At 44.5% G+C, this 18,596-nt stretch overlaps 2 protein-coding genes across 10 annotated transcripts in view; one reads left to right on the top strand and one right to left on the bottom strand.

Annotated features, from left to right (window-relative positions):
* Positions 1-15,523, top strand: part of arhgap23a (Rho GTPase activating protein 23a) — a 73,009-nt gene extending 57,486 nt beyond the window's left edge. For 6 of the 9 annotated variants that reach the window (XM_058654733.1, XM_058654730.1, XM_058654725.1 and 3 more), the window contains 17 exons: positions 2,429-2,584; positions 4,132-4,243; positions 4,345-4,384; positions 5,087-5,224; positions 5,318-5,626; positions 5,724-5,785; positions 5,913-6,022; positions 6,427-6,545; positions 6,630-6,782; positions 6,894-6,972; positions 7,073-7,146; positions 7,230-7,319; positions 7,428-7,553; positions 7,663-7,704; positions 8,851-8,944; positions 11,354-11,385; positions 11,502-15,523. In XM_058654733.1, coding sequence (XP_058510716.1) covers positions 2,429-2,584; positions 4,132-4,243; positions 4,345-4,384; positions 5,087-5,224; positions 5,318-5,626; positions 5,724-5,785; positions 5,913-6,022; positions 6,427-6,545; positions 6,630-6,782; positions 6,894-6,972; positions 7,073-7,146; positions 7,230-7,319; positions 7,428-7,553; positions 7,663-7,704; positions 8,851-8,944; positions 11,354-11,385; positions 11,502-12,956 — 3,191 coding nt within the window. In that variant the 3' untranslated portion in view covers positions 12,957-15,523. The remainder of the gene's footprint in view (positions 1-2,428; positions 2,585-4,131; positions 4,244-4,344; positions 4,385-5,086; positions 5,225-5,317; positions 5,627-5,723; positions 5,786-5,912; positions 6,023-6,426; positions 6,546-6,629; positions 6,783-6,893; positions 6,973-7,072; positions 7,147-7,229; positions 7,320-7,427; positions 7,554-7,662; positions 7,705-8,850; positions 8,945-11,353; positions 11,386-11,501) is intronic. The other 3 variants (XM_058654728.1, XM_058654729.1, XM_058654731.1) reach the window with 3 other exon arrangements.
* Positions 15,524-16,263: 740 nt separating this feature from the next.
* On the bottom strand, positions 16,264-18,172 carry LOC131474811 (protein HEXIM1-like). The gene has a single exon (XM_058652494.1). The coding sequence runs from the start codon at positions 17,813-17,815 to the stop codon at positions 16,736-16,738; it is 1,080 nt and encodes a 359-aa protein (XP_058508477.1). The 5' UTR covers positions 17,816-18,172; the 3' UTR covers positions 16,264-16,735.
* Between the last annotated feature and the right edge of the window lie 424 nt (positions 18,173-18,596).

Below are 18,596 nucleotides of genomic sequence, written 5' to 3' on the forward strand. Positions count from 1 at the left end.
TGTTTCTGTGACGTCCCATACGGAGATGTTTGAAAGTGTCCTGACTTTCACGGATTATTTATTGTTTTTCTATTTTGGTAGCACATACGGAGTGAGTGAAACAGGAAGCGGCCTGTCGTCAGATGCAGTAATTCACTTTGTGCCCACGAAGAGACTTTCGACATGAATGTGAGCTGTAAATTGCCAGGAGGTTTTTGTGGTGGTCCTTGTGGGGAACAGTAGGGGCCCATACACTCGGCCTCTCCCTACAATGCCGCTATTGTGCTGCTCTCAGAGATGAAGGGGTTTGCGTGACTCTGTGGGTGTGAGTCTGTCTTAACTTGCTGGACCCTGAATATGACAGACCATGACCAAGACCCAGTGTTCTGGCTTCTGTCCTGCTTCGAATGGACTTTTTTTTGTCCCCTGTGGTGTGTCTTACAGGCAGAGGCTTTTTCTTTCCCAGTGGTGTTCTGGCTCTCAGCCTCATACTTTGTCACCCCCCCCCCCCCTTTCTTGCCTCTGTTCAGCAAAGTCTGCATATCTAAGCGTTGTGGTACCAACCAGAATGCAACCGTAGGACTGCCAGCTCGTGCCTGGTCGGATTTTTGTAGTTTTCTTCATAAAACTGAAGCTAATGATTCATGAATGAATTAGCTGAGGCTTTACAATTATCAGCAATTATCCAGATGATTTATCAAGTCATTGTAAAACACTGACCACATCCAGCTGCTCCATTATATAGCTAATACGCTTTATATTCATAATCATAAATTGAAGGAAAGAGCACAAATGAATTACCTAGTAAACAACATTAAATATTTATGTTATCGCAGTCGTGTTTGTTTATTGTATAATAAGGATTAGAAGGATTTTATATGCAAGACAAAAGGCGATATGAGATATAATGTATTCACACACTAAAAACAATTGAGTCTCTTTCATTCATGATGTCGGTCCGAAGCCATTTCCTTCCATTTTCTCACGTCATCTCTGAATGGTGAGCTTCACATGTAGACTGGGATGGACTCGGATGGCACTGGGAGTAACAGTATGGTGTAGTATGTTGCTCCCCTCTGCTGGTCTATCTGTGCCTCGTGGCTCTGAGCTCACTCTCTGGCTTCCTGTTAATGACGGCCTTTGTTAAACCCACAGTCTGACTATTTCTGGGCCGCGCTGTAAACAGGCAGATTCCTCGTCCCAGATAGGGAATGTTTTCTGCCTTATGTTGGACACAAGTGTGCACAGGAGGGACGGATAGAGCCGTATGAATGAACGCCTGAAGGGAAGTGCAGACAGAAAGCAGAGGAACGTGAGCAGCAGTGTTCATGTATTGTAACAGATGCAGGGATGGAGAGCTGAGGAGCGAGCAAACGGCAGTGAGATTAAAACTGAAAACACACAGAAAGGATTTGCAAAAAAGAAAAAAGACCATGTGGTGGACTGTGTGGGTGGATCTCAGACTCAGAATGAGGCGCTGCTGCCCTCTGTTGTTTCCACACGGTCTAAACCTCACAGCATCTCAGCCCTGACAGACAGTGGAAAATCTGTGTTCTGCTCAGACAGTGTCTCTGTGTCAGTGTGCGGATGTGTGCAAGCGTTGTGCTTTCACATCCTTTTTTTTACATCAAGTAAAACTGTTACAGACTCGTGCGACTGATAAAAAAAACAAGACCCTGCATTATGTCTTTGTCTTCTTGAATAATGATTCTGCATTTAAAAACACACACATTTCCCTGCACTGAATTACCATCAGTGCTCCATTTTCTTCTTCTTCTTCTTGTTGTTTTGTGACAGTATCCGTTTACAACACATGTATTATCTGTAGTTTTTATAAAGAAATGAAACCTGGAACCAGTAAATCCTTGTCAAAGACCGCAATAGTTCTTCCTATGGCGATGAGACACACAGGTAATATATTATATGACTAAACTCTCTGCTTATTTTGCCTGTGTGATTTTATTCTTAGTAAAACTATAGTCAGTTTGCAATTACACTCCTTCTTTGATGAATGACAGCTATAAAGGTTCTAGTTTCATTCTTTTAGGATTCACAAACAACCAGAGATGTTGATGTCTGTGGTTTTTTTCTTTTGTGTCTCGCGCCACTGGAATCTACAATTGCCTCCGCTAAGGATGTGGCTGTTGCTTGTGTTAATTTTGATGGAATTTAAATATGAGGTTAAAGAAGTGGATGTTGTGAAATGCATTGTTCAGTATCTCCGATGGTAACCCTGTGGTTCCACTCCCTTATAAAAAAACAACAACTACTCTCCTCGCCTTACCTTGTCCTAATCTGACCCCGTGCCAATTTCCTTTCCCTCCTCTTCTCCTCTGACCCCTTTTTCTCTAACACCTAACTCAATCCTCCTTTCTTTTCTCCTCCTCCTCCTCTTCATTGTTCCTCTCCTTCTTCCCTCTACTACCTGCTTCCCTCCATCCTCCCACAGATGAGCCCACCAGCCCCGGCGCTGATTTGCGCGCCCGCCATGTGCCGGCGTCCTCTGTGGTGTCCAGCGGCATGAGTTCAGCGCCCGCCGTTGTCACAAGCCCCGCCTCCCCCACCTTCACCTTTCCCCTCACTAGGCTCTTCTCACACGACTGCAGTGAGTGCCCCCTCCTTCCCTGGTTCCCTTACTCCCCACTGCATGCAGCCAGAAAATATCAGATTTCTTTTCATGTATATCTGCCATGAATGTACCATAGATTAGGAGCGCGTAGAGAATCACGTAGAGCTAACATGATGCTGGTCTGTGGGCTGAGATTATTTTGGCCTTAAGATGCTGAACTTTGTCAAAACAATGCAAGAGCCTTTTTCAGTGTTGACATTTTGACATGTTTTAGCAGGAAAAGCACAAGTGTAACTGAAAACCATTGAAAACGTTTCCCCTTTAGTAGTTTGGTCTTGTATAAAGTACCTGAAAGGGATACTTGAGTAAAAGTGAAAGTAAAGGAAGTAAAGTTTTTTCTGATCTAAAATGTGAGGAGTTAGGATTGAGCCATGGTAGCGCAGTGATAGGACAGGTTGTGGGTTCAATTCCTCGCTCTGCTAGTCTATAATGTGTCCTTGAGCGAGACACTTAACCCCATGTTGAAGCGAGTAAATGGCGAAACTGTAGTGTAAAGACTAGAAAAGCTCAATATAAATATAGACCGTTACCAACGCTTCTTCTTCGGATTTTATTTGGTAGAAACGAGTAACAGATAGTTAGAGGAGTAAAAGTTGCTAGAAATACAAATAACAAAGTGTTGTACTCAAGTACTGTAATGAAGTATTTGTACTTTGTTACATTACAGTACTGTGTTTAGTTTGTGTCAGTACCTAAATGGAACTCAGCCGTCATTCACTTGTGCTTCTCGAAACGACTGCAACCTTTCAAAAATGTCCGCCATGAAATAAAGGCACTTAATTAATAACGGTGTCCCAAATCTCGGGCTGGATCCTCCAGAGTGTGCGTCTGTCGTCCGGATGCGTCGCAGTCACTGCAGCGATGCAGACGGTTTCCATTTCAAGTGGATTGGTCGGCTCCTTTGAAAGCGTTTGCCATACCCCAGAATTCTTTGTGTGCCAGTGGAAGAATTAGTGAAGTTCTCTCTGGGTTAAGACTGTCTCAGGAGGATCCAGCCCACAGATTAGGACGCAGCTAATGTCTTTCAAGTCTCCCTTTGTCATTTCAGCCTACTTCTCTTTCAGACTTTATGCACTGCTATAGAAGATTTGCATGTTGGTCGCATGTTTGATAAGCGTGTTAAAAAAAAAACGTGTTTGGTTCTTTTGTATCCAGCTGTGCATGAAAAGTCAGTGAGTGTTAAATGACTTTAACTCTCCGACTTGCATGATCTGCATGTCACTCAGTCACAGAGATTATATCTGCATGCCAGTGGTGAGAAAAATAATCTAACCCACCCCTGAGCTCACACCTCCAGCGTCCACCCTCACTACATCACTGACCTCTCACAACTCCACCCCCCCCCCCCAACGTCCACCACCTCCTCCTGCTTCCTCACTCAATATTCCCCATCTCCTAATCCAACACCATCCACTGTGGTGATTGGCATTACATCAACACTCTGTCTTTCTCTCTGTCTGTCTCTTTGTCTTTTATTTTTTTTTCTCTCTCCATCTCCGTTCATTCATCCTCTCACCGAGCAGGCAGTATTAAATCGAGTCGCCGTTCCTCCTATGTTCTAGCCATCACCACCGAGCGTTCCAAGTCGTGCGACGAAGGACTCAACACGTTCAGGGAGGAAGGACGCGTCTTCTCGTGAGTGCTTTATGCAAAGAGACAACTCTGACAACAGTTAAATACCTTTAAGTGCACAGTGCGGGGCCTTCATTTTGACACGGGTGTTGTTCTCTCCACAGGAGGTTACCAAAGAGAGTGAAGAGCTTCTTCACAGACGGGGTGAGTTCTTCACCTTTGGTCGTCATTTTAACACAAACATGTTCTTTTTCACTACTTTGTGTGTGTCCCTTTTCCATGGCATGGATTTCCCAGGGTTACTGAGCTTTTTTTTTTACTTAAGTATCTGAAGAGTTAAGGGGGAACTTCAACAAATAACATGTCCCTGTGCACCTTTGCATAGAACACAGGAGGACAGGTCAGGGGGCAGTAGTCCACCTACACCTGGAGGACAAGGGACACTCATTTAAGGACAGCAATGTACACACCTATATAAAAAAAAAAACACCTAAAACAAGCGATCCATGTAAATGCTGCCAGAGTGTTTCAGTGTCGGTTGCAGTTACAAGATGAGGAGTTTTTTTACTCTCATTTTACATCGTTCACCAGCTGCTGCCTAAAATATGCGAGAATAAATTGGCTCAGTAATGTCACTAATGTTGTAAAAACACAGCAAGCGTTTAGAATCAAGACCCTTGGAGTCTGAATCACGCGGCAGCAGTAAAAGTGCGTTTAATTTGACTTTTTATTTGTGAAAGGAGAAATTTTATATCTCATATCCTGTCACCCGTTACCCTCCCCTACCCAACCAAGTCAGATTCCTGTCCCAGCACTCACAACGACAAATAGTTGTAAATGTGACAGACTGTCATTATGAGTCAGGTTTTTTTGTTTTTTTTAACGTTTTCTTGTGCTGTGTTTCAGTCACTGGAAAACCTTGGGACGGCAGAGGAGGTTCGATCCAAACGCCATTCCACCTCCGAGCTGGGAACCATCGTTTACAGCGACGTACGCAGAGAGGGATGGCTGCACTTCAAACAGATCCTCACAGAGAAGGGCAAAGTAAGCAGAATGAGTCAGACAGTGAGAGAGTGAGACCTGGAGTGAATGAAAAGTGAACATTCTCGCATTAATCCTTTCATGTTTGCTTCACAGAAGGTGGGCAGCGGCATGCGTCCTTGGAAGCGAGTCTTTTCGGTGCTTCGCTCCCATTCGCTGTTCCTCTACAAGGACAAGAGGGAGGCGGTGCTTCGCGGGGCCACCGTCGGTGGCTCGGCAGAGGACGAGCAGCCAATCAGCATCCGCGGCTGCCTTGTGGACATCGCCTATAGCGAGACCAAACGGAAGCACGCCCTGCGACTCACCACCCAGGACTTCTGTGAGTACCTGCTGCAGGCGGAGGACCGGGAGGACATGCTGGACTGGATAGAGGTCATCAGGGAGAACAGCAAGACAGACAGCGAGGTCAGAGGTCACACCCGTACCGGACATGTAACTTTGTTTTTCAATCAGAAAAGAGAAACTCTCAGAATCACAATGTTCATTTGTTTGACTGCTGCAGGAACTTGGCTTCTCCAGACAGGCCCTCATCAATAAGAAACTGAATGATTACAGGAAACAAAGGTGAGTCACCTGGTCATGAATCATTCCACTAAAGTGCAATAAAGCAACTCTTTACCACATAATAGATGTTGTTATGGCTGACACCTCGGATTAAAAGAAAAAAACGACTCTCTGTCTCCCCCTGCAGTCCAACAGGAAGCAAGCCCGACTCCTCTCCCAGGCTGTCCCGCATGAAGCCTCCCTTCCTGCACGCCAACGCCGCTGCAGCGCCACGCTCCCCTAAACCAGAGGGCAAAGGTCAGTGTCAGGGGCAGACACTGGAATTATGTGCTGAATCTTTAAATTTTTGTCTCAAAAAAGGAAAAAGAGGATCTGTTAGATTAAATCTTCTGACCGTTCTCTCTTAATCTGACACTTCAGATCGTGTTAAGGAAAACGCACACTTGTGTTAATAAAAGCACTAATCAAATAAACTCTGAAGTAATTAAACTCCACATTCAAGTGGGTCCCCAAGAGTCCCCAAGAGTAAGTTACAAATAAAAAAATAAATGAATAAAACAGGAGAAAGAGACCCAAGAAATGATCTATTTCACATTTGTTCCACACTAGCTCAAATATCATTTAACAGCTGTAGGTAGAATATTAAGAGTCATCTCTTTGGACTTTAGTTGAACATTTGTCCTTGTTGGTTCTGTTCTCAGAGGAGAGCAGCCCGCCCAAGTCTCCGTGGGGAATCAACATCATGAAGAAGTCAAAGAAGGCCGGGCCCAAAGCTTTTGGTGTGAGGCTGGAGGATTGTCAGCCTGGTGTAAAGAACAAGGTCAGTCACACTAATGAACGAAGGCTTAATGTCGGTATTTTACCGAAGGTTAAATTCTGACATTTATGATTTCTGTGTGCTCAGTTCATCCCGTTGATCGTGGAGATCTGCTGTGGTCTGGTGGAGGAGATGGGTCTGGAATACACCGGGATCTACAGGGTTCCCGGGAATAACGCCATGGTGTCGATGCTTCAGGAGCAGCTGAACAAGGGAGTGGACATCAACCCTGCGGAGGAGGTGAGCGAGGACAACTGCACATTGACTCTCACACGACATGCAGACTAAGGAACGATTTGTTTTTAAACACTCCAATCCCCTGACTCTTCTCTGTGTTTTTCTGGTCATCAGAAGTGGCAGGACCTCAACGTCGTCAGCAGTTTACTGAAATCCTTCTTCAGGAAACTTCCTGAGCCGCTTTTTACCAACGGTGAGTGCACACACGTGACGTCGTGAGGCCACATGCTGCCTCTTTCATTCAAGTCTTACCTGACTTATGAAGTATATTGACCTTTTTAATGCCTTTACAGACAAGTACAACGACTTCATTGATGCCAATCGGATGGAAAGTGCGTCGGAGCGGTTAAAGACCATGAATAAATTGGTACGCGTTTGTTTCTCTTACCCGTGTGATTAAATATTAGTGCGTCAGTATTGTCATCCCTCATGTTTCTCTTTCACACGTAGATCCGAGACCTGCCTGATCATTATTACCACACACTGAAGTTCCTGGTTGGTCACCTGAAGACTGTAGCAGACAGCTCGGATAAAAACAAGGTGCGTTTTAAAGGAAAAAAGCCCTGTAAATGTAAATAAAAAGTGTTACACTGGATCTCTGTGTGACACTGTGTGATATGTGAATGTCTCGTGTCTTCACTCGTGCAGATGGAGCCTCGTAACCTGGCGTTGGTGTTTGGTCCAACTCTGGTCCGGACGTCAGAGGACAACATGAAAGACATGGTCACACACATGCCTGACCGCTACAAGATAGTAGAGACACTCATCCAACATGTGAGCGCGAGAGAGAGAGACACACACACACACACACTCATGCTTAAAGTTACAAAAAGACTCATTATTATTTTCATGCTGAACTTTTTCCTCTCTGTCACGTTTGTAGTACATCTGGTTTTTCACTGATGAGCTAGACAAGGATGAAAAGGTAAATTTGTATTTAATATTGTTGTTTTACACCACACATAACCTAAGGGTTTATTTCTTTAAGTAGAACTACAACAAACTGTCGTAAACGTTAAAACACGTTGATCAGTGTTTGTCAAACCTGGAAATGATGTCTTGTTTTGTCCCCAAACCAAAATGAATCAGTTTTTAATTGTTTCTTTGTTCTTTGGAGCAAAGAAACCAGAAAATATTCATATTTAAGAAGCTAAAACAATCAGAAATCTTGTTTCATTAACGAAAAAAGCTTCAAACCGATTAATCAATTATCGAAATAGTCGACGATTACTTTAGTAATCAATTAATAGAGTCATTGTTTCAGCTCTAAATAAAAGTAACATAGTATATATGTAAAATGATAGACCTGAGTTTAACTGAGAATATGTTAAAGAAGGTGTGAAATGGTGAGAATATGGATATTATGGGCTATAGCGGGACAAAATGCAGAAACTGAAAGAAAAGAAGACATTTAAATAGAAGCTAAAACTACAGAAATATAATTGTAACAAAATGACTCAGCTGCTCAGTCTTGATATAAGCCAGTTCTTCTTCATTTACAGTCATTTTTATTTTTATGGGTAATGCAGCCTTGCTTTTAACGACGATAACTCCCAGGAAATTGGTAAAATGATATAAAAAAATTAAAAAAAGACTCACAGCCGTGACAAGTGAGTCACAATGGCTGCAACCAAGATGAATAAAATATGTGTTTTATTGCCGTTTATATAAATACTAACGTGCTGAGTAATTATCGTCGGCGCAGTCATGACTGTCATTGTACTAATTACAAGGAAAGATGCATTGGACACTTAAGATCTAACCCTCTCACACACACACACACACACACACAGTGCAGTGATTATACTTAATGGCTGATGAACCACTTTTACAGAGGTGACATTTTGTCATGGTTTGAATTTGACCTTAAAGTTTTTCCTTTATGACTGAGAGCATAGATATAGATGAAAACTGTTGTATTATATATTTAATAGCAATAACTCTAGAGCTGTTGGACATTAATTGGTGATAATTAATTCAGTTCTCTCTCGAGTTTTCTGTTCTGCGGAATCGTTTTGTGTTTTCTTGGTTTATCGAATGTCTTTTGTTAAATTGCGTCCGTTGCTTCCAGACACCGGTGGACACAGAAGATGTACAGCCTGCCCCCAACATCGACCACCTGCTGTCCAACATCGGCAGGACCGCTCTGCTCGGGGAGGCCTCAGGTGAGGGCACCGCTGAAATCCACAACCACCTTAAATACATGTTGCTTTCAGTTTCCTGGAAATAAGAAATCCCCTTTAAAGTGCGTCATTAGTACAATCAGTGTGCTCCAGTGAAGTGAGACCAAGTTTGTTCTTCTTTGCTCTTCTTTTTTCCTTTTTCTTTTTAAAAAGACACTTTTATCTAATGTCAGTGAGAGATGAGTGACTTTTTTGGTCAATAATCAGGTTCTGTGACTAGACACGAGTTATTACTTGAAATTGAGCTCTTTTTTCTTAATAACATGTTGTGAACAAGACCGCCTCCTGAGTGTTGACAGCGTTGGCATGAAAGTCAGGCGAGAGCATTCCACACTTGATTGGAATTCCTTGTTGTCCCACTTTGAAAGCAGAATTCCCCACTTTCCAGCAGAACTGGAGCGCGGTGTAAAAAAATGAAGCCCTAGCCGTGTGTGTGTATGTGTGTGTGTGTGTGTTTCGATAGCATGCCCGTACTTCTATCTCTTTTCTGCTGACCTCTTTTTTTTCCCCCACCTCCTCGTTGCTCATCTTTCACTTTCTCTGTACGTTTGTGCATTTCCTTCTTTTCTTAGCTGAGCCTGTGGAGCAGCCACTGCGGTAGGACGGAAACTCCCCTGGCATTATGTGTGTGTGTGTGCGTGTGTGCGTGTGTGTGTGTGTGAAACCAAGTCAGAGCATCATATTGTGAAAATGAAATAAGTAAAAGAGTAAGTATGTGATAGTGTGAATAAGCTTCAGAGGGAATGTTAGGGGTGGTGATGGTTTGTGTGTCCGTGGTCCCTCCTCCTGTGTCTCCCTCTCAGTGTCTGTGTGGACATGTCACTGTGGTGTCTCTCCCCCAGTCTGACTAATGAATTAACAGATGACTGGATGCCGCTTGTTAAAGCTTGAGTGCAAACTGTGTTCTGTCACTGAGAGCCAAATCCCTCACTGGTGGCCTGTCGTTACTGTCGTAACCGTCAGTCATCACGCTGTAATAGTTGGGCCCCGCCCATTCTTCAGGTCCCACCCTCATGTCTCGCTTAAAAGCTCTAGTATCCCAGTGACATCAAACTTAACTTAAGTAGAGGTCAGGCAACGTGAGCTTAAAATGATATAACAATATTCCGTCATGATATTGCAGTGTCAATATCTGTGATGATATACAGTATATCGTGGACTTTCAAAATAAAAGTGTTTGTTGACGTATGATATGGAACAATGTATAGTTAACGCATGTGCCCCGCGTGCTGCAAGTTTGAGACTGCATGCATTAAATGATCTCGACTAAATAAAGTAAAATACTGTTATTTAAAAAAACAGGTAGACAGTAGTTTAAGTTTAAGTTTGAGACTTAACTCTCTGGCCTAAAAAATGTCTGCAGAAGTTCACAGTGTTCAAAGTCTCTGATATAAACTAAAAAAGTAGAAAATACTCGTATTACATACATATTATTATATACATATAGTATTTGGTTTAACAAAAATCCCCAATTGCTGATTTTCTAATGTACCCAAATCTGATTGGTGGTAGATTTGCATAGAGATTATTCTCTGAAAAGCTGTTTTTCCTTCATGTGTAGACACAGTATACAATATTCCCATCGCTAGTTAGGCACCGATGCTCAGCTGTGTTTCAGAAAAACTAAAGGCTTTTTCTGGAGTTTAATGCAACAGTGTATGTGATACAAAGGGAAAAAGGAATAACCCAGCATCTGTAATAAACTGCCTTGATTTACTATTAATGTAGCCGGCACATGAGAAACGACTCCCACCACATCCCCCTGTGAAACATCAACCCTCTCCCACGTCTCTTGGTTTCTCACCAGATTGTGATCGTGAAGCTTTTGTCCCGCGTGTGTGTGTGTGTGTGTACGTCTGTGTTTGTGAGGGCACTGCCCTTCTCTTTCACGCTGTTGATTATTTCTTGCTTTTCACGCCTTCCAACGCTTCCTCTTTCACTGGTCGATGTCATCGGTGCTTGCAGTGATATCATCAGTGTCAGTGTGTGCCCTGGTTTCCTAATGCAGACCCCCCACCCCCCCCAAAAAAAATCACAAATACCTGCTTCACCAAATCATTGTTTCTCTTTCACATCCTCACACCAGTGTCTTTGTCCGTCAGTGGTTGAGGACACAGAGGAAGAAAGAAAAGAAAAAGTCAAATTTAATAGAGTAAATTGTCTTTTTATTAACTGTTGCACTTTGTATTTCACAACAGAAACACCCAGGTGTGTTGTGACTCTAGTCGCACCTGAATCAGTGATGTCACTGCAGGTGTTTATAGTGAATTTGCCCTTTTCAAAAAAGTGATTTTTTTGTTTTTACACTATCTGCCTCTGTGTCCTTCACCGTGACTGTTTGGACATTTTGTGAATTCTTTGTATTTGACCCTCTTGTGTCATGTTCCACAGACTCAACCAACAGTGACTCAGCCAAATCAAAGGTAACGTCCCCTTGTCGATTCACTCTGGCGTTCAGCGCATCTCAAATAATCCCTCGACAACAACACTGTAAATCATGAGATTATGTCACAATAACAGTTCATTCTCCCTCTTTCAGGGGTCATGGGGGTCAAAGAAGGACCTCACAGCGAAGGACTTCCTAGCTCTGTCCATCATGTCCGCCGTGACGGGACGCAAGCGCAGAAAGCGCCATAACGGCCGCCGCGTGGGCAGCAGCACCGACGACGACTCTGAGCACGAGCCGATCAAAGTCGGGCATCTAGGGGCCGAGGAGGAAGAGGAGGAGGAGGAGTCGCCCGTGGGGGACACTGCTCCTCGTGCGGAGGGAGAGGAGGATGACGACGAAGAGGAAGAGGAAGAAGAAGAAGAAGACGAGGAAGTGGTAGAAAGTGGCGAGAAAGAGGAGGAAGAACAGGAGGTGGCTACAGTTATTCCCAGTGGGCCGTGCTCTAAAGAGGAAGAGGAGGTGGGAGAGAGACAGACAGCGATCATGCTGCAGGAGGAAGAGGCACGGGTGGCAGTAAAGGGGCCACCGTGGCGGGCACCAGAGGATGCACGCTCTATTGTCTCTGGTTACTCCACCCTCTCCACGTTAGGGCGCAGCCTGGGCTCAGAGGGGAGGGGGGACGACGCGGACGACGAACACAGCGAGCTGGTGAGCGAGACGGACAATGAGAGCGGCTTTGCTTCGCGCTCCGTCACTCAGGAGAGACCCAGTAAAAACCCGACCACACCCACGAGCACACAGCCACCGGCGGCGGTGGCGGCTCAACGCAGCTTCCTCTACACACACTACAAACCCCCGGTCCTCTCACCCACAAACCTGCTCGCCCCGCCCACGCCCCTCACACACACTCCAGACTCTGCGGAGAGGAATGAAGGAGGAGCGCGCTCCACCACGCCCTCGTCCTCCTCCTTCTCCTCCTCCTCCACCACTCACAGACTGCACTCGCGGCCTTCCTTTAACTCCCACAAACTGATCCAGTGTGACACTCTGGCGAGGAAGAAGCTTAAGTCAGAAAAGGCCAAGGCTCGCTCTCTGGACCTGCTGGAGCTGTCTGAGACCACAGCGCACCGTGACGGGCCGTGCTCCGGCTCAGAAGACACACCCAGAGTGAGGCGAGACACTTCCAGAACCAACCCTTCCTCAGGCAGCAGTCAGGAGAGCCTCCGCCTGGCTCGGCTCAATCCTTCCTTGCCACCCAGCGAGGCCTCTTCCTTCACTCCGACCGGTCCAGGAGGCAGATCTCTGGCCGAGCAGGTCCGCGCTCGTCTACTCGGCTCGGCCGACGACCTGCGCAGCGTGGGGCTGCGGAAACCTCTGTCGCCTGAGACGCGAAGGAAGAGGCGGGCCTGGCGCAGACACACCGTGGTGGCCTCCCCGACCGAGACGTCCGACAAGAAAGCCCCAATGATTGTCAGAGATTTCCCCTTGTCTCCTATCAGTCAGAACCAGGTGAAAACACAAGGGCTGCCCCGGGACGCGGACGCTCTCGAACATGGACCGGCCGCGCGCCAGGTACCCACATCGAGATTCCACCAGTATCTGTGATTCCTGTCAGCTGACCCCAGGCCTCTTGTTCCAGCAGAGCTGCTGACTCCCTGCAGGTCATTAAACCAGCAGCAGTGTAAACAGAGAGTTGTGGTTAGTTGCCAGGAGCAACTCAGCGTACCAGTGAGCAGCCCACCTTTCTCTTTTTGATAAGCTCCGTTTGCATGGCGAGGGGCATTCCATTGTTGCCAAAGCTTTTCTTTTTCCGTTTTTCTTTCCTATACGTGTGCTTTTATAGAAATAATACAAGACAGAGACACAAACAGACCTCATCACACTCAATGTTACAGCCAAGAAATGATCTACTGAGTAATAACTGAGCATCCTTCCTGTTGTCGTCTCTCTCTCTCTTTCTCTCTCTCCCTCTCTCCCCCTCTCCAGTCTGGCTCAGCAACGACATCAATAAATCACAGGGTTAAATCCCTTCAAGTGAGCAGAGAAGGGTTTTCTGAAATTCAGCCTTCCTCTGGATCTTGAGAGAATGGTGCTTTTTTTTAAAAAGTGGAATTCCAAACGTTCCTCCAAACAAACACGAGTGAGCCAAATGAGTCAGACTGTTACAATTTGAAAAAGAAAAAATAATAATAATTGTAAAATTAAAACTATTTCAAGAGGGAGATTCCTCGTTCAATTTTTATATCAGTCTTCCTAATGTTATTGCTCCTCAGACCACAGACACTGTCAATCTCTGAACAATAGATTACGTTAGATAACAAAGACAAAACACACTCGTCTCTCTCTACTTGTTAATAATGTTTTATGTGTTTTTAGCGCAAACAATATTCGTGACCATGTCTGAGCGTGCAGGTGTTTGTGTTGAACAATTTTGTAACATTTGTACAAAGCCTTGTTAAGTTAACCCTGTAAATATTAATATTATGTTATCAAATTTTGTTTTCACTTTTTTTTTTAATTCTTTTTTATGGTTTACAAAAAAGTGCGTACGTGTGCACAGTCATTTCTTTCAAGATGTTACTTGAAATTTTTCCTTTTAATATATTTTTTGTTTTGTTTTGTTTTATATGCTCTCTATATATTATATATATATTTTATATTAAAGTAAAAAAAAGGTATGTTTATTGTGATTTCACCATTTGGGTGTACCTGTTCAAAGGAGACGAGTTAAAACACGACTAAGCCTGTTTCATATTTCCTCGTAGATGGCCTTTTCTCTTCGATTCTCACCACTGTGCAGGAGACTCTTATCTCGCGAGATAAAGTCTTCTAAATTTCCATTATCTGGTGACTATATATTCAGCAGTGTTGCATCAACATGTAGCAAGATAGAAAGAAACGTGATCGGGTGTTTGTTCCATGCTATTGGACGGTTTGAGCCGGCAGCTCAGAGCCACACTGGGGTCGCTGACCTCGTGATTTGTTTGTTGCTCACGTCTTGAGTGCTGCCTTCACACGTCTGCTCACACACTCACTGAGACAAAGTACATCACTTTTTGTTAGAATAGACGGAGACGAAGCCTGGCGGTGTTTAATAGACTGTTAAAATATGGCCTTGTGCATACAAACGGCTGCATTTTCCCCACAGCCCCTGCAATGGCTCATCTGTCTGAACACTTATTACCTTAAGGTTACACTGCGGCCCCAGTAAATCAGTAAATGTTACCCGACTGTGGAAATGTTTCATTTGAGGAGATGAAACACAGAACATCTGCTTGCAAATGTCAGTTAGCCATCAGAAAATAACACAACCAGGAAGTGCAGCTTCCAAAACCACGACCAGGAGACAAAGTCAAGTGAAAAAATAATAATAACGATAATAATGAATGATGAGTTACGCTCTTGTCTTACCTCAAGATTTTTTCTACAAGTGCCTGATTTCTGGAAAGTCTTTTCGTTCAGCAGTGCCACGCTCGCGTCTTATCTTTCCGTTTTCCTTTTGTCCGTTTCTGGGTCTCCTTTCTCCTCTCCTGTGGTCGATGGTAGAACTAAGGCACTGTCCCAAAGATGTGTACATCAAATACAAGTGGTCTGAGAGTAAAATAAAAAAATAAAAAAAGCACACTTCAAGCCAAGGACATGCACTCCTGTCTATGCACTCTCTTTGTCTTTAACACAGGCATTAACAGCTATTACTGATGCTGCTCGGTGAGAATATGCATAGTATCCTCTCAGCTGCTTCTTCTCAACAAACTGAGACTGTGTCGCTTTGCCTATTGATCCACGGTGTGTGAATATGGTACACGTAACAAGCCCCGACCCTAAGTCTGCATCGGGTCACGCCAGACAACATCCCAATTTCCGAAAAAGGTGAACCAACAGCCCACCTCGTCAGCGGCTGTGGCGTGTGTTGTCTGAAATGTGATAAACCTAAAAATGTCTTCTTCTTGTATTTTAAAGAAAATATCCTTCTTTTGTACATACAACCTTAATATGTAACATATTGTATTGTGTACATTTGGAATTGCTTTTTGAGTATAAACTAATATGAAAATTGACTGGACTTAAAGGTTGTCCACCTGAAAAACCATTTCCCCTCATGGCTGTGCTTTAAAGCAAGGTTATATGATGTACAGTAAATAAACAGAACTATGTTTAAAAGAAATTCTTCACGTCTGCCTGTGTGTGTTTGTTTGAAATTGTGGGATTTGAGAAGAGGCTCTTACAGGGAGTAATGGCGACCTCTAGAGGCTGCATATGAATATGGTCAATCCAGGCCCTCTGGGCCTGACTCAAATAAAGGAAACTTCATCTATAAACTATAAAGGCTCTACCTTTGAACTCACTTAGGTATTTGACACATCTGCACTCTTGTCATTCACTCTCTGAATTTATGAGTGACTTAAACCAATCTTTATGACTGAATATTGAGCTTGGATAATTGTCATTTGAAGCAGAATACCCTTTAACCTTTGAAATGACTAACACATCTTTTGTTCTTTGTAAATAAACCCGCGTCTGATTTCTCATTCCTTACAATCCTCAACAGATTTAACTCAAGAGTGAGTTAACCTTCATAAAGAGCATCTCCCTTCACGTCCCATCCCCCATATACCACTGGCTTCAGTCTGTGCTCTTCCAGTTCAGAGCCCTTTAATGCCTTCAGTCTGGCGTTTTTCCTCACGGGAGATGATTTGTATGATGATGATGAGACACCCCAAAACTTTTAAAAACACTTTGAAATTATTTTTTATGGTTTTAATCAATCCCACTTAAATGTTACATGTGAATTTATTTAAGCGTTTTTACTATGACACAAAATTTATTCACAGCATGTTTTTCAACATGTCACAATGAAAAGAGCTAGAGCAGCTAGAAGCGACCAGACTTCACAACACATGACAAATATGAGCAGAATGTCAACATTTTATTTGAACTTATGTCAACAACACACAACTGTTAAAATGTTCACTCCTTCTTTGCAAGGTGGCCCAATTAGCTGTCATTTGTAATTCAGTTTGTTTTTGAAGGTGGACAACATACAACGTTTTTTCTTCATTTAAAAATGAAACAGTAGATGTAAATGGATTCACTACTTAGTCGACCAGGGAAATCAACAAAATATTTTCGTGTTGTCAAATACAATCTCTTTATAAAAAAAAAGAATCTTGTTATTGAAGTATTTACATTTTTTTTTCTTGAAAAAAAATTACAGGACACCCTTGCAGTCCAAATAGAAAACAAAGTATTGCATTGTAATGCAAACACTAAATTGTCCAAATGACAAAGTGATTACAGAAAACTGATGACAACTAAAAAAATGCAGCAGTCCAAAGTTATTACCTCTTTCAAAAAAGGGCTGTCCCTGTTTGACTAGTGTCCTTTTAGTTGGTAGCGACCTGGGCCCTGTCCTTGTTCGGCTGGTTCTGCAGAAGGAGCTCCGTGTTTTGGGCCCTCAGTCTCTCCAGTTCCCTCTCCAGCTCTCGGAGCCGGACAAGGGAGCTCTCCACGGTCACGCCCCCGGGCTCCACGGCGCGCCTTAGCCGGTTGTTCTCCTCCTCCAGGCGGGACATGCACTTCTCCAGCTCCAGGTACTCCTGCACCAGCTCCTGCTTGGTCATATTCTGCAGACTCTCCACATGGTACATCTCGTAGGTCTCGGAAAAGTCTCTCTGGAGAAACTCCCCACCTGCGTTCCCGGGCCTCCCGATGCCGTCGCTCCCTCCGCCGCTGCCATCATCATCATCCTCCTCCTCGTTATCGAAGAGTTCCTCCTCGCTGCCGGTGTCCTCCATGCGAACACCGACACCCGAGGTCCGTCTGATCCCGGTCTCGGTGTTAAGGTCGGGCTCCTCTCGGTCGTGCTCATCCATCAGGAACTGTGTGGTGTTGTAGGGAGCCACCGGGAGCCCTTTGGCAAACATCTCCTCTCTCAGCCGGGAAGCCCTGGCTGTCTCTTTCTCCTCCAGGACTTTCCTTTCCTCCCAGGAAAGTTTGTAGTACGGCTTCCAGTTGCGCCTCTTCCTGTTGGTCCTGCGCCGATGCCTCTTCTTACCCAGGCGCGCGTCCAAGCCAGTGTCGGAGTCGACGTGCCCCTGGCTCAAAGTGTCCTCCTGCGGTGGTGTGTCTTCGCCGCCTTTACCTTGTGAGGTGAGATTGTCGTGAACACTCGATTTCTGGTGATCCTGGGCTGTGAGCTCGTTTCCGGCTGTTACGGCAGGGCACACCTCCCTGTGACCGCCTTTCATTTGCCATAACTTGTCAGTGTTGACATCCTCGCAGCTCTCCGCCCGCCGCTGCTGCTGCTGCTGCTGCCGCTTGTGCTCTCTATGTCGCCCCCTGTCGCCGTTCACGGGTCCAGCACGGTTGCTGACTGGGAGATGCTCCAGAGCTTCCCCGCTGCTCCCACCTGATGGGCAGTCTGAAGTTTTCAGGTGACGGGTCTCGTCCACTGGTTCTGTCATCTTGCTGATCCACTCTGATGCCTCGTATTTAACGCATTGTTCGGACTGTGCTAATGATTTCGAATTTTGAGCTTCAAAGTTATTCAAATGACGTTAAAGTCAATGTGCACAAAAAATATACTTATTCCAGAATAAGTCGGAGTCACTAAAGATAGTTTAAATGGTGACGGTTGAAAAACTAACTTTCGTAAAGGAAGGGTAAACTTCCGAACAGTACACACTTGTTACTCCTCCAAGAGGTTTGTCAGAGCAACTGTCGCTAACTACCATTAACTGTTTCGCTGCTGTCAAAAGAGCCGTTAACTCGCAGACTACGTTCCGCCCTCACATCAGTGTCCAGTGTGCTACTGAAGAAGACCGAGCTCGTGTTTATATAGTAGCTCCGCCTATGCGCCGTGCGCATGCTGCTAGTAGTAACACCCGCTGCCTTGTGGGATATGCTGTTTTGGTGTTGTTCAAATGCTGGCGGTGAGCACCAAAGCAAACTACAAAGTCCACAACGCTGCCATGAATGACAGGCGTTTCGTCAAATCAAAAGACAGAATCTTGAGCCGGATAGAGCCCGCCCCTCTCTTCGTTCATTGGACAAAAGGGCAAATTTGCTGTTGCTAAGCTTAAACTTTTTTCTTATTGGAGAGTGCAGTTGTCAATCAGAAGTACGTCACCCACACCAAGAAAGCAGTCCCGAGCGTTTCTATGGGAGCTACCATTTACAAATAAAGGAGGCTCATGTAAAAGTCACCAAATACAAGTCGATCAAAGTTCTTTCGAATTCAGTTTT

Source organism: Solea solea, chromosome 16, assembly GCF_958295425.1.
Source record: "Solea solea chromosome 16, fSolSol10.1, whole genome shotgun sequence".
Classification (NCBI taxonomy): Eukaryota; Metazoa; Chordata; class Actinopteri; order Pleuronectiformes; family Soleidae; genus Solea; species Solea solea.